Source organism: Pristiophorus japonicus, chromosome 12 (assembly GCF_044704955.1).
Source record: "Pristiophorus japonicus isolate sPriJap1 chromosome 12, sPriJap1.hap1, whole genome shotgun sequence".
NCBI classification, from domain to species: Eukaryota; Metazoa; Chordata; class Chondrichthyes; family Pristiophoridae; genus Pristiophorus; species Pristiophorus japonicus.
This window is the reverse complement of record NC_091988.1, coordinates 12,556,004-12,568,859: the sequence shown is the minus strand read 5'-3', so window position 1 is coordinate 12,568,859 and position 12,856 is coordinate 12,556,004. Positions and strand designations below refer to the sequence as shown.

Sequence of the window (12,856 nt, the reverse complement as noted above, 5' to 3'; positions counted from 1 at the left end):
TCCAAAAAGCAACTTCTGGTGGACAAGAGTACATGCTGGGAGAGCATTAACTCTATTGTGCAAAGGACGTATGCAAATAATCCATGTCATCTTCATGAACATGTCAGTGGAAATGTGTATGATTATTTGCCCAGCAGTCTGCCACTGAGCACAGGGCGTCTGAAGTGATGACCTCAGCAATGCAGACCAGACACAGAAGGTATCTCTCGTCAAAGTCACAGCCAATTTAAACTTGCATGGAGAAAGATTACAGATTATTGTGCAGGAAGGATTCAAAGACCTCACAGGTGTCCAGTGGTCCGCGTGAACTGATGGTATCCAGCAGTTCTGTTATCACACAGACTGCACAAGTGACAGTAGGTGCCACCTCTGAAAATAAAAGCTACCAGTGACTCCAGCAAAGTAGGCTCTGACATGGATAGGAGTTAGTCAAAGATACAGATAGCAAACCTTACGCATCCCTTAAAGCTGGCCAGTTGACTATATAGCTTCCTACCAATGTTATTCCTTCAATCAGAGAGGCAAATGGTAATAGGGCACATCAACAACCATCATGCCGAAATACACAAGACAAAGTAAAATACATTAAACACATAGGGCTGGATTTTCGGTTTTCTATAGTTGCCAGAGGGGGTGTTAATGCGAGTGTTAGAGCTTAGCGACCAGGCGCACAGCTTTTAGCGCCCTGACGGAAAATTCATTAGAGGCTCACCACTAGTGCCTGATGATCACTCCGATCATGATGTATTCCTGGTGCAACGTGCTTTTGATCCGGTCGTTAAATCCGGTGCGTGCGTCTCATTGAGCGCCTGCCAATAAAAACGCCTGGAAAAATAGTCGGTACAGGCTTGCAGAGTTGTTAACTGGTGGCATAAAGGAGTGGCGAGCAGCCCCGGGAGCAGCGTGGAGGCATACTACTTCAGGGAGTAGTGCGAGCTGGTGCAGGAGGGCGACAGCAGCGAAGAGTGATGTCATCAAGGACCAGGTCGGTGATTGGAGCGTGGGCAGATACAGCAGGAGCGGTGAGAGACTGTGGAGGGATGTGATCGGGGCCCGGGAGAGGCCGTGAGTTCGTGGCCAGGGGCAGCACGGGCCCAGCCCACACTGCGATATGTGTGCGCACTAGGTCTGTGCAGCAGAGCTGGTCTCCAGTCGTTTTGGTTAATCCTTGCCACTGGACCAAGACCTAGCTCTGTCAAGCCCGTGTGGTGGCTGGTGTGCAACGGTCACCCCACGTTAAAAAAATCCACCCACAGGCATCTTCCACCCTTCAGGATGCAGTTCAGGATCTGGAATATTAGGTCCTTCATTGAAACACCTGTGAACTCGTCACTTTTTGGCGTGGAAGCAAGTCATCCTCGTTTCGAGGGACTGCCTATGTGGATGATGATGATGATGCAAGTGATGAGGAAGCGCTTCCCTTGGAGGTCACAGTCAGTGCAAGGTTGAGTGCATCAGCCTCCGAGTTTGCAGTGGCAGACAGAGATAACAGTAAGGTTGAAAATAAGTGATTTTGAAAACTTTAATGGGTGCATTACTATGTTGTGCCTTGAAGACTCAGCTTTACGCAGGATCTGATTCAGAGTTCCGCGCATGCACAATGGGTCCACAAAATGTACCGACCAAACATTTGTTATCGCCCCCCCCACCCCCCCCAATCTTTGTTATCCCCCCCCCACCCCAAGCTCTGATGTGCAACAGCTGATTTATCGCCCCTGTCAGCTCTTCAACCGATTCTGACAAATTTCTGGGTGGGAGGCGCAAACCTTTTCAAGGCTCTAAAAGTACCGCTCCGCCTGGATTAACGCCGCAAGAGAGGCCCGACCGAATTTCTCCCCATACACTGAAAACAAAATAAAACATATTCACTTTTTATATCTTTATGTATATTTATATATACGCCACTCCTATGTTCGGTCTCATGGCCTATAGTCCCATTAAGATCAAGATTCATCGCACAGTCTTCCCAGGAACTCAAAACTGAGAACTCAATCTTTCACTCCTCCTACAATCGTTATAGGAACGTAGGTACAGGGGTAGTTCATTGTGCCCTTCGAGCCTATTCCGCCATTCAATGCGATCACGGCTGATCTGCGACCAAACTCCATATACCCGCCTTTGGCCCGTATCCTTTGATACTTTTAGTTAACAAAAAACTATCAATCTCCGATTTAAAATGAACAATTGATCTAGCATCAATTGGTGTTTGCGGAAGAGAGTTGCAAACTTCTACCATGCTTTGTGTTTGCACACCTGAAAGGTCTGGCTCCAGGTTTTAGACTGCCCCCTAAGTCCTATGCATTCCCAGTCAGCAGAAATAATCTCTCTCTATCTAACCGATCTGATCCGCTCAATATCGTGAAAACTTCGATTAGAGCACCATTTAACCTTCTTTTATGGTTTTAACATCCAAGGTCGGCATCACCAAATCACAAGTTAACTCTGCCTAATCTTTAGGGGGTGAATTTCCCCAGGTGTTCTCCCACTCGTCTGCCCTAACTTCAGGAGAAGAGCCACAGAAATTATCAGTGAAAGTTCACCACCTAATTTTTTTTTAACCCTCTGCTCCTTGGCTTCAGGTTGAAACACTAAATAGTAGTTGTCTGCATGAGGCTCAGATTGATTCGCCCTTAATTTTCCACTCCCGTTCAACAATGGTGTGCACCTTGTCTACTGCTCATACTGCATGTTGAATGCAACTACAAGCCCACACATGTACAGAAAATAAAGAGCCCATATCCAACCATTACATGACACAATACTCAGTATGCCCAGATACAGGGTTAGGGGATCACAATATCAATTGCACATTCTCCCCTCCCCTTTCTTAGGTTCCCCCTGTGCCACAAATTATCTTCGCCTACGTGCATAGGAATGACCTCCTCTCTGTCCTCGTGGGATGGAAACTGGGTTACAGTTTCCTTTGTGTATAAAGTTACATTTGTTTTTTTACTGACTGGTCACTCATTTATGATAGCAGATTAGTAGAAGAAAATGTAAGGGCCAATTCTACAAAGGTGTATTCCTGGGGCAGAACCTCACCCGCCAGGGACACGGCTGAGATTCAGAACTCACTGTGTACAGGAATGCGGATCTGAACCATGGCACTTCACTTTATGGGAAAACATGTTGGGTTTCAATGTGCTACTTCACGCTCACAATTTCACTTTTAGTACTGAATATTTTTTCCAACACTTGCCAATTGTATGAATATTAATATGTATATTTTAATATATATTCCATTCAATGTTTTCAACTAGATACACACTATTATTTGCATCAAGGGACAACATCTAAATGTAAACATATTTGCTCTTTGTAAAAACAGTGAGTATGTTAAATGTTATGATTATCCATTGGTTAACTACCATGACGATATGCATGGAAGTTGGCGATTGCTAACAGCGTTATTTTATGCCTCTACAGCTCATGATATATAAAAAGCTACAAAGCTGCTTGCAATTTTTATACCTTCTGCAAGATAAAACAAGCTTTAAAACAGTTCCATGTGTCTTTGGAGATTGCAAGGGGACAGCAACTGGTATTTACTATTGTCCTTCAAGGCACCTATTAACATTCTCTCTCATTTTTCAATGTTAGAGGTCAACACATGCTTAAATAATCACTAGATACATTATATACACATTGTCACAATAACATTTGTATACATGAGTGTTGCTTACTCAAATTAATGCATTTTACTGACTGCAACATTTATTTGCATCTTGGCAAATATTGAACGTTAGAAACAGGAGTGGTGTTTGAATTGCGGGGCTCCCATGCAAAAGTTTGCCTTGGGGCCCCTACATTTTGCCAGACGTACGGATGAGTTGTACAAACATATCAGCAGGAGAGTTCGCCCTCGCACAATTGATGGTTGGGGAAGCCCCTGTGAAGCAGACTGACATGGATGGCAGGATGAAGTGTGTAACCAGGATTGGGGATTCTCCTTCGGGTTGCATGGGTTACAGGTTTTAGGGCTAACCACATTTGTGCATCGGCACTCTGAACCAAGAGAGGGTCCTGCTGGCTGGGTCTGCTCGTGGTCCCAATGGAATTGTACGGTCTTAACGCTGCCTCGAGTTAGAAAAGTAATAATAAAGCTTTCTTTTGAAAGCATAATTGTTAATAACTTGCTAAAGCCCTAAAATTGCAACAAAATAAATGACCATGTCAAGTGGTCTCTTGCATGTTGCCTTATGTCAACTATTCTGCCTCGGCTGGGTGAGTTTTGTCCGTTGAGTTGTGTCAGTTTTTAACCATGTTGTACAATGGTGAAGTTCCAATTTAGAGCACGGAAAATTTGGCAGGACGTGACCTGTCCCACTTGCAATTGCACTTCACGCCATGAATGATCACAGGGCAGAGCTGGTGATCCATTATCTAGGCATCCTTCCAGCTGAAAGCGGTTGAATGGACCACACCAGTGAAAGAGGAGATATAAATGCAAAAATTCCTAACTGAACTGAACCATCTGATTTTTGAAAATATAAACTATGTTAATGATAACAGAGACGGAGCAGAATTCCTGCTGTCTTCATGTTTGCTCCATAGTGCCAGTAACAATAGGGGGTCATGTGACACTGCATCCCATCATTCAGTCATTAATAGTTGTGCTGGAGTAATTACACTTATGGTTCTTTTGCCTCAAGCAAATTTCTGAAATAAGATGGTGGAAATTATTATACCACTGATAAATATTAATAAGTGAACTTTTAATTTTTGCCACAATGTTCAAAATGCGAAACAACCAGCTAATGCTCCAGTGGCTTACAATATGTTTGCCCTGGGGCTTTAATGCGTTATGCACTTAAAAAGTTTTAAAGAAATTAAATTTTAATATCTAATTAGTGAAAGTCTCATTGTGGAGCGAGTAAGGGATTTGGATACTGTGGACTTTGCAGACTGAATGCATTTGTTGATCTTACCTGTAATGCAGCACTAAGTGGTGATCCATATGCAAGGCTGGTCTGTATATTTTTTATAATAGAAGGATTGCTGTATATAGGAAAGAAACAGGTAAGTAATATTCACAATTCACGTTGGGTTAGTAACTGATGTACTGCAGGTATTAGTGTATTAGGCTCCATTCGTCTAACAGAAAAAAATACTTTTAAACTGGTCTCAAAATTGAAAGAAGCTCTTTAACTGACATTTCCAATTTTTTAATCAATTAATTTGAATTCAAAGTTACTTTAATGCTTCCGAGTCCATTTAAAGCAGGATTTAAAAAAATGCGCTTTTAAAAGTTTTTTCTAAATCAAACTACAAAATATATTAATTTACTAACTTATTTGGATATCATTCAGCAAATGGATTTGTCTCTGTAGATCTTTGATGTAGACATAGAACAAAATATAATCCTATTTAATCCCTATATAATTTGATTCAAAGTAATGTGCCAAAAATAAAGTGGCATTATATCCAAATGCATACAATTCAAAGTAAAAATAGCTGACGTGTGCAAGTTAATCAGGAATTCCTGCTGATACTATTCAAAGACGTGACTTACAGAAACAATGTACAGTTTCCAGATCTTGCAACCATTCAAAAAAGTTTGGAAATGTTCAGTCATGATTATCATGGCTCACGAGTTTAAAGCTGCTGGACGTCTTTTTATTGAGTGCAAGGATACAAGGTGGAGCCCAATTATTATCCTGGCTTTTTTGGCAAGCAAATTAATAAAATTAAGGAGAGTATTAGATTAAGTAGGGTTATAAAAATGAAATGAGAAAGGATTTAAAGACAATGAAAAAGAATACTGCAAGAAACAGATATTAAGCAGGTGAGACGTTGCAAGAGAAGATGACTGGCAGGAAATAAATGCAATATGAATAGTATTTAGATACATGCAAGAATAGGGATGATGAAGATTAAGTCGGGGGCAGAGAATTTATATGTAGGCTATGCATCACCATTGTTTAATTAGAAGTTTGCTAAGATGCTATAATCAAGAGAAGTGACTTTAGGATATATATATATACATATACACACACAAAAATATAAAATAGCATTATATACATATACACAAGTAGACACACGTGAGTAGATCTTCCATGACATTGCTCACGATTGGTTGTAAGAAATTATAATTGTTTTTCATTTAAGGGATATTATGCCATGTAATATATCATGTATCATTATGAGGGAGGGCCACTAATATACAGGGATTGAATATGTCAATATGTAATTTTTTACTGGTGTTTTGGGAATTGCTTTTTGAGATTGTGCCCATTTTCATGTAAAACATGTGAATCAGTGGCCTTGATTCTTTTAGTTATTATAATACGTACCCAATTTTAATCTCACCTTTTTGGAAGGCAAGGATCAACAGAAATATGACAGGGATGATGTAACAGATTGCAGGTATGCATCAGGCATTTAGCTACATGGGAAGTGGCAGATGGGGTGGAATTTTGAGGGGTTGGCAGAATTGGGGCAGGGGAGGTCCCTGGGATTAGGTAGCACAAGGTAAACAGCAGTGCAGCTTGGATGTATTTTGGTGGAGGTTCCAGGACCAAAGTCATTGTGGGGTTTAGAAGTAGAGGGACTTCTGAAGTCTCAAAATACAAAAGAGGAGAGGGTTTGGCAGAACTGGAAGTTGCTGCAATATGGCAGAAACATGGGGCAGGGGGACAGTGTTGTGGTCTGGCAACCCTGATGCTCATACACATGCCCCCATTTATCTGCACCCTAAACTAGATAAAATTTTTGCATCCATACCATTGCCCAATATCAGCTGCTATACACAATTAAGAAATTCATTTAGGACTTTCCTTGTGTGCTTGGTACCATGTCATGCAGTGCATTTATGACTGAGCCATAAGGATGGCACAATTAAAACAAAAATGATGAAGAAAGATCAAAGTGATAGGATAATAAGAAGGCTCCATTCAAGTTTGAAACAATTAGATTACACACCAGCCTCATTTGTATCTGTCTGGACACAAAACTCTTTTGTAGTTGAAATATGTATTGAGGCAGAGTATTTTTTCACTGTTTAGAATGGACTGATTGTATATCATAAAGACTTGAAAATATTAAAGAAAAGGTTCCGGTTATCATCTTATTCTAATCATCTTGTCAAATAAGAATTTATCCCTGGCCTACACCTATTTATACTATGCATTCGTTTTTCCCCTTTTAGATCTTCTGCTACTACAACCACATGCTGAATTATGCAGCCAGCAGGGCAGGAGGGGTGGGTTGTGGAATCCTACATAATCAAACAACGGAGTTTTAGTTAAGAGAGGCATGACTGCCAATGGCAGTTTTTCCTTCCCCCAAAGTGGAGCCCTCCACTACCCTAAACTACTCCATACAGTAGTCGGCCTGAAATCTTGTGAAACTCACCCAATAAGTGTCACTACGTTCTACTGCAATTTGGAATGTAGTGCATCTGGTTAGGAGTTGAATACTATAATATGAGATTATTCCAGGATACAGGTACTATCTTTCCAGAACGTCTCCCTCCCACCCATCCATGCATCTGCACTGAAAATAAGCATAAATGTATTTTGTTGCATGGAGACACCAGATAAATCAAGCAATCTTTTCCATGACTATTCCATCACTTTGATTGCTAATTTTACTGTGTATAACCTGCTCTGTACTGCAATGAAACCTGTGAATTTGTACAGAATTCACATGGAATTATTGGAACAGTAGTTTTAACGTGAGAAGTTGTGCTGTCAGAGCACACCAGTTGAATTAATGGTATTTGGATCAGTACAGCTAAATGTTACAAGCATGTTTGGCAATAGGGAAGTTTCTGCTTGAAGAATTAAGTTGCCGAATCCTTTTGGTTTGTGTTATGTGATGTTGTGTTGTGTAGAGTGATATGTGATTGTGTTGGCCTAATAATCTTGATGAATTGTTAAGTTGTCATCATGACTTGTTGGTAGATTAAGTATTTGAATTTTTTTTCCTTTGTACAATATTGTGGGGAACATGGATATAGGAGATGTTGCTTTTTTCTGAGCTCAAATTGTATCAGAGTTAAACCCTTGCAATGGGTGAAAATGACACCGTAGAATACATTGTTCATGTTCACATTTGGAGTGGGACACACTGTAAATGGAGTGGGACACACTGTAATACATACGTTGGAAGCTTGGTGCAGCATTTTTCATGATGGATGTTTGGTACAAGTTGAAATATTTGTGAAGTGCATTGCTCTTGTAATTTTGCATTTTTAATAGATTTTTGTCTTGTTTCATCTATATAGACCTGATCTGATAGTTTTTCTCACAACCCTTCGCAGTGACCTTTCTGTATCGACTAAAAACCAAAGACCAAATTTTATCTATGTCAATGTTCAGTTATAAGGATTGTAGGATTCTTAAGAGCTCCTCATAAGAAATTCTTCTTGAATGATGCATTAGATTCTTGTGATCACACTGCAAATTATAATAGGGAGCAGCTATAATAATGGGCTGCAGAGTTGAATTTGGAACAAAATTTCATGATCCGACCTGAACCTTCTCTTTAACTAATTATTGGAAAGATTTTCTAAAATAGAGCTTGGTTTGTTATAAGAACACTGCATTTTGAATAAACTGTAATTTAGTCAGGAAAAAGATCCGCAGCTTTAATTCAACAAAATACGTTACAGTACAGAAGCAGTTATTCTTATTTAACATATTAATACTCAGGGTAATCTGACAGATGGTAACCATGCAATGCAAAGCAGAAGCAAAATAGTAGCAAGCAAAAGCTCTTACTGTGCAAATTGTTCATCAAAGCTTTCATCAGGGTAGTATTTTCGAGGACGGCCTCGTTGAATGTGGCGACCACGTTTAAATTCTTCATCATCAACAGTCCAAAAGGACCCAAACTCATCCTCTACTCTGATAAAGCACTTATGCAGTGACAAATTGGTGCGTATGGCACCCTGGGATTATAGCAGCAGTCAAGCAGATGCGATGGAAAGACAAACAAGGGGCAATGGGTTTGGGGAGAGAACAAAAACCACACACAAGGGTTGGGTAAGGGAAAGGAGAAAAAAAAAATGAAATAAGCAAATGGTTTGTGGGGTTAATATGTGTAGCCTGCAAGCAGAAGCATATGATGCAGAACACTAGGCAAGCAGATGGAAAGGACACAAGGGTGGGCACCATGGCATACACAGACTGGAAAACAAGGGGAAAGGACCCTGTGACAAAGCACTTGCTTTCCATGCCCCATATTTTCCTAGACAGCAAGAACATAACCAAGCGACACCCTCCCCTCCATCACCTGCAAGCAGCCATAAGCTGTAGGTTAAACTACATGGGAGCTAGCTATGCTAGGAGGTTCAAGCAATCAAACATGGTGGACATACCCACTGATCTTTTGTGGCCTTCGTTTTTGGAACTCTATTTCGTCCACTGTCCATACTGCCCCTTTAACATTTTCTACTCGAACAAAACACTTGTGAAGACTAAGATTATGGCGCACTGCATTCTATAGTAAGTACAAAGAAGAAAACATTCAATATTGTATCTAAAAGAAAGGAAGTATAAATTATAAGTATTGCCAAGGCCAGACTGAAGAATCACAGAATTCAGTGTTTGCAAAAATGGCAGGCTCCTGTCAATAATTAAGACTTTGGTCTGTTTCTGATAAATAGTTTGTGGAAAAAGAATGCATCGGTGCCATTTCTCTACGGCTAAAAAAAGTAGTTTAGTTGGTTGGCTGATACCACTATGACACAGTTCCGAATATTGTAACACACAGGCAAGTTTTCCCATAGGTATTTGCATTAAATTTAGAAATAAATGACAAATGAATGAGAACATCATTTTCAATTTATATTCAATGTCTGGCATTAGGAAACAGCATGTAAGGGGAGTGTGATTACAAAGTTCAGATTCATACTTTGGTTATTTACAGTATTGCCAGTCACAATGTGCATCATTGCACTTATTTGGGATAACCAAAAGTAATGCAAGAACTTAGCAAATTTGAAAGGAGGAAGAAACCATCAATAGATCTGAATGAGCAAATTCGATTGATTTAGGAGTTAACGTGGAGCTCACTCCTACGTGGCAGGTCACACACACAGTATTAATGAGCACCGTTTATTGTTCCAACAAAGCAGCTTAAACCCATTTTTAAACAAGCCCCTCGCTCTTTTCAGTATATTACCATTCACCAAATGCTCTACGCTTTTAACTGTTTAACAGGTGATGATCAATTTAGAGCTGAATTCAAGACCGCTGTGTGTTTTGGCTGCAGATAACTAATCTGGCCAAACTAATTCCACTTGGGATTCAGTAGCCTTCAGTCAAAGGACATCTGCATCCTACATGCCCAGACTGGATTTGAATGATACTCACAAAGATGAAAACCAATGCTCATCTACCATGTCACCCAGGGCTGACGACGAAGCCACTATATTAATTAACAGTGTAAACATCTAACTATAAGCACGCATACATATATATATTTTTTAATTCTGAGTTGTTGGTGGGTAAAGCAAAACTACTGTCATATGTTCTAATGATACGTTCAGCTAGTGTGTATTATATAGTTAAGGATTGAAAAACGATATATATTTGGTGAAATAGCAATATTCTGCAATCTTTTCTTTTTGATAATCTGTTTAGTAAATAGCAGCAATTTACCAAAGAGTTAAATCCAAATTAAAATGACTAGAAAAGGGGTTCATTTTTCAAGTTACTGCTTCAGATTAACCATGGCATCACCCATTTTGAGTAGTCCTATGAAAACCTTACCCGTAAGTGAACACAGTAACACCTTACAGAGCCACAACCCTTTTGTTAGGCCACGTTCCACTCTTAATGAAATAATATGAATAAAGTAAACAGACATTGCTTCTGACTTGTCAGAACCAGTTGAGGCTTCTGCTCTACAGCAGAATGTTTAAAGAGAAGTCAAGGAAAGGATCACAAGTTATTACTGAAGGCATATATATATTTTCTTTTCACAGGCTATTTATATGCAGGCTGGCTATTCATAAATAGATGGAAGACACTTTCATACATAGCTAACCAATTCTGTGCTTCTACAATGCTGCATGCTGCCATGCAGGACTGAGTCACAGTAGGGAAGATGAATGTTCATCACTAAAATGTGCCCATGGAAGGACTGTCAGCAGTTGGTGGAGCATTCTGTTAAAGAGTTGAATGAATCTACTGAGCTGATACTTGTCAAAGTCACAGCTGTAGATCTGACATGTTGAAGATGGACTAAATCTGCCATGTCGTTTAAATAACGTGTACGGATCTTCGAGATTCTTTCGATGAGGGAAGTCTCATTTTTACACGTATGCGTAGGTTGCAAAAATACAAAACAAAAACGGGGGTATATTTTGGGGTAAGCAGCAGTTAGCATTTAAGAAACAAGTAACAAATTGGAAATACTGCCTGCGTCAAGGCACAAAAAAGAAAATATTGAAGAACAGCTCCAACCCAATTTTAATTAATATTAAGGTCAGGGATGACCAGCTACTGTATTAAAACACTGGATGTGACTGAAAGATCTGACTCTTAACTGACATTCATACTCATCCTTTCCCTAGAGGGTACGTTATGACCACTGTGCAGCGAGTATCTGTACTGCTTAAGTGAACCTCCTGGTAGGTTGATTACAAAGAATGACAGTAATGACATTCATAGAGATATCTGAAGAATGGACCTCCATATCCTAAGAACAATGTGGAGGCAATGTAGATGTTGGTAAGGAACATAAATCTTCCACATAAAAGAAAGAGAAGTTGAACTTCAGTTTTCAGAGGTGTCCTCAGTGATTTGTTTTACATAATTTTCCCTTCTGAAAATGGATTTAAACTGTGGGTACAGTATGCAGCATTTTGTTTAGCTTTTTATTTTCTAACTTCATGCATGAAAATGAATGTAGTTGGACTCACCTGCTCTATCGTGTGCAGTAATGACTTCCTGGGTACAATTTTGAAGGAACAAAAAAGCAGTGACATTCTAGACTTCAAACACCTTAAGTGAGTTAGGTGAAACTTCTGAAACTAGTTGCTTTACCAAATAGGACACAAACAAATGGTTTCCATTCCTTGTGAAACAAAATAGGGACTTACCCATCCCTCATAATAAAGATTTTCCATTTGTCCTCATTATCTATTTTGATTCTTCCACTAATTTGAAGCAATAGATCTAATTCGAACATAGATACTGCTACAATTCAGCGAATTATGCTACAAGTAGGAGTAATAACTTTACTTTGCTTTTTTTAAATTATAAAATAGTCAATTTATGTTGTGCCCCCAGTGATTTTCCCATCAGAATTGTTCAATAACTAGAATTTCTTGTGCACTGTCTGACATCAGCTTTCTGGCTATCTGCAAGTTAAATTGTTGGGCCTAACAGCTCTAAACTTATGACAGGTTTCATTATAATTTAAATGGAACAATTTCTGAAATGTAAATTGTTTTGCAGTTTTGTTACTTTTATTTGCTGTAATTTTGTATGTTGTTCAAGTAACAAAATTCACCTACAGTGATAATGTATAGCATATCGACAAATATCATTTTGCCTGTAAATATGACAAAATGTGCAATTAGGCTAAAATTTAGGCTTTTAAAAATAGCTAGAATGTGTGGTAAGTATGGATTTGTTACAGATATTCAAAGGGAGTTGGATGTTATGTGAGGACAAGACTGGGCTTTGAAATATTGCCCTTTATGGTTAAATAGTCTGCCAACACTCACTGCCGAGGTTCACACTTGAGCAACATGCCGGAGGACGATAAAGAGCTGTGGTTCCATAGCCCATCAAGAGGCAATACTTTTAGGAGAAGATGAGGGGAAAAAAATCTATCTACATGTATTATAAAAACAAATACGTGGTATTACAAATTTGAGCAATCCTATTAGTCCATTTGG

The 12,856-nt window shown here is 39.4% G+C and overlaps 1 protein-coding gene across 8 annotated transcripts in view; it reads right to left on the bottom strand.

Moving 5' to 3' along the window:
* foxp1b (forkhead box P1b) overlaps nt 1-12,856 on the bottom strand; it is a 551,692-nt gene that overhangs the window by 26,846 nt on the left and 511,990 nt on the right. For all 8 annotated transcript variants that reach the window (XM_070895167.1, XM_070895172.1, XM_070895168.1 and 5 more), the window contains 2 exons: nt 9,323-9,444; nt 4,929-4,998 (listed from right to left, as the gene is read on the bottom strand). In XM_070895167.1, the coding sequence (XP_070751268.1) occupies nt 4,929-4,998; nt 9,323-9,444 (192 nt within the window). The remainder of the gene's footprint in view (nt 1-4,928; nt 4,999-9,322; nt 9,445-12,856) is intronic.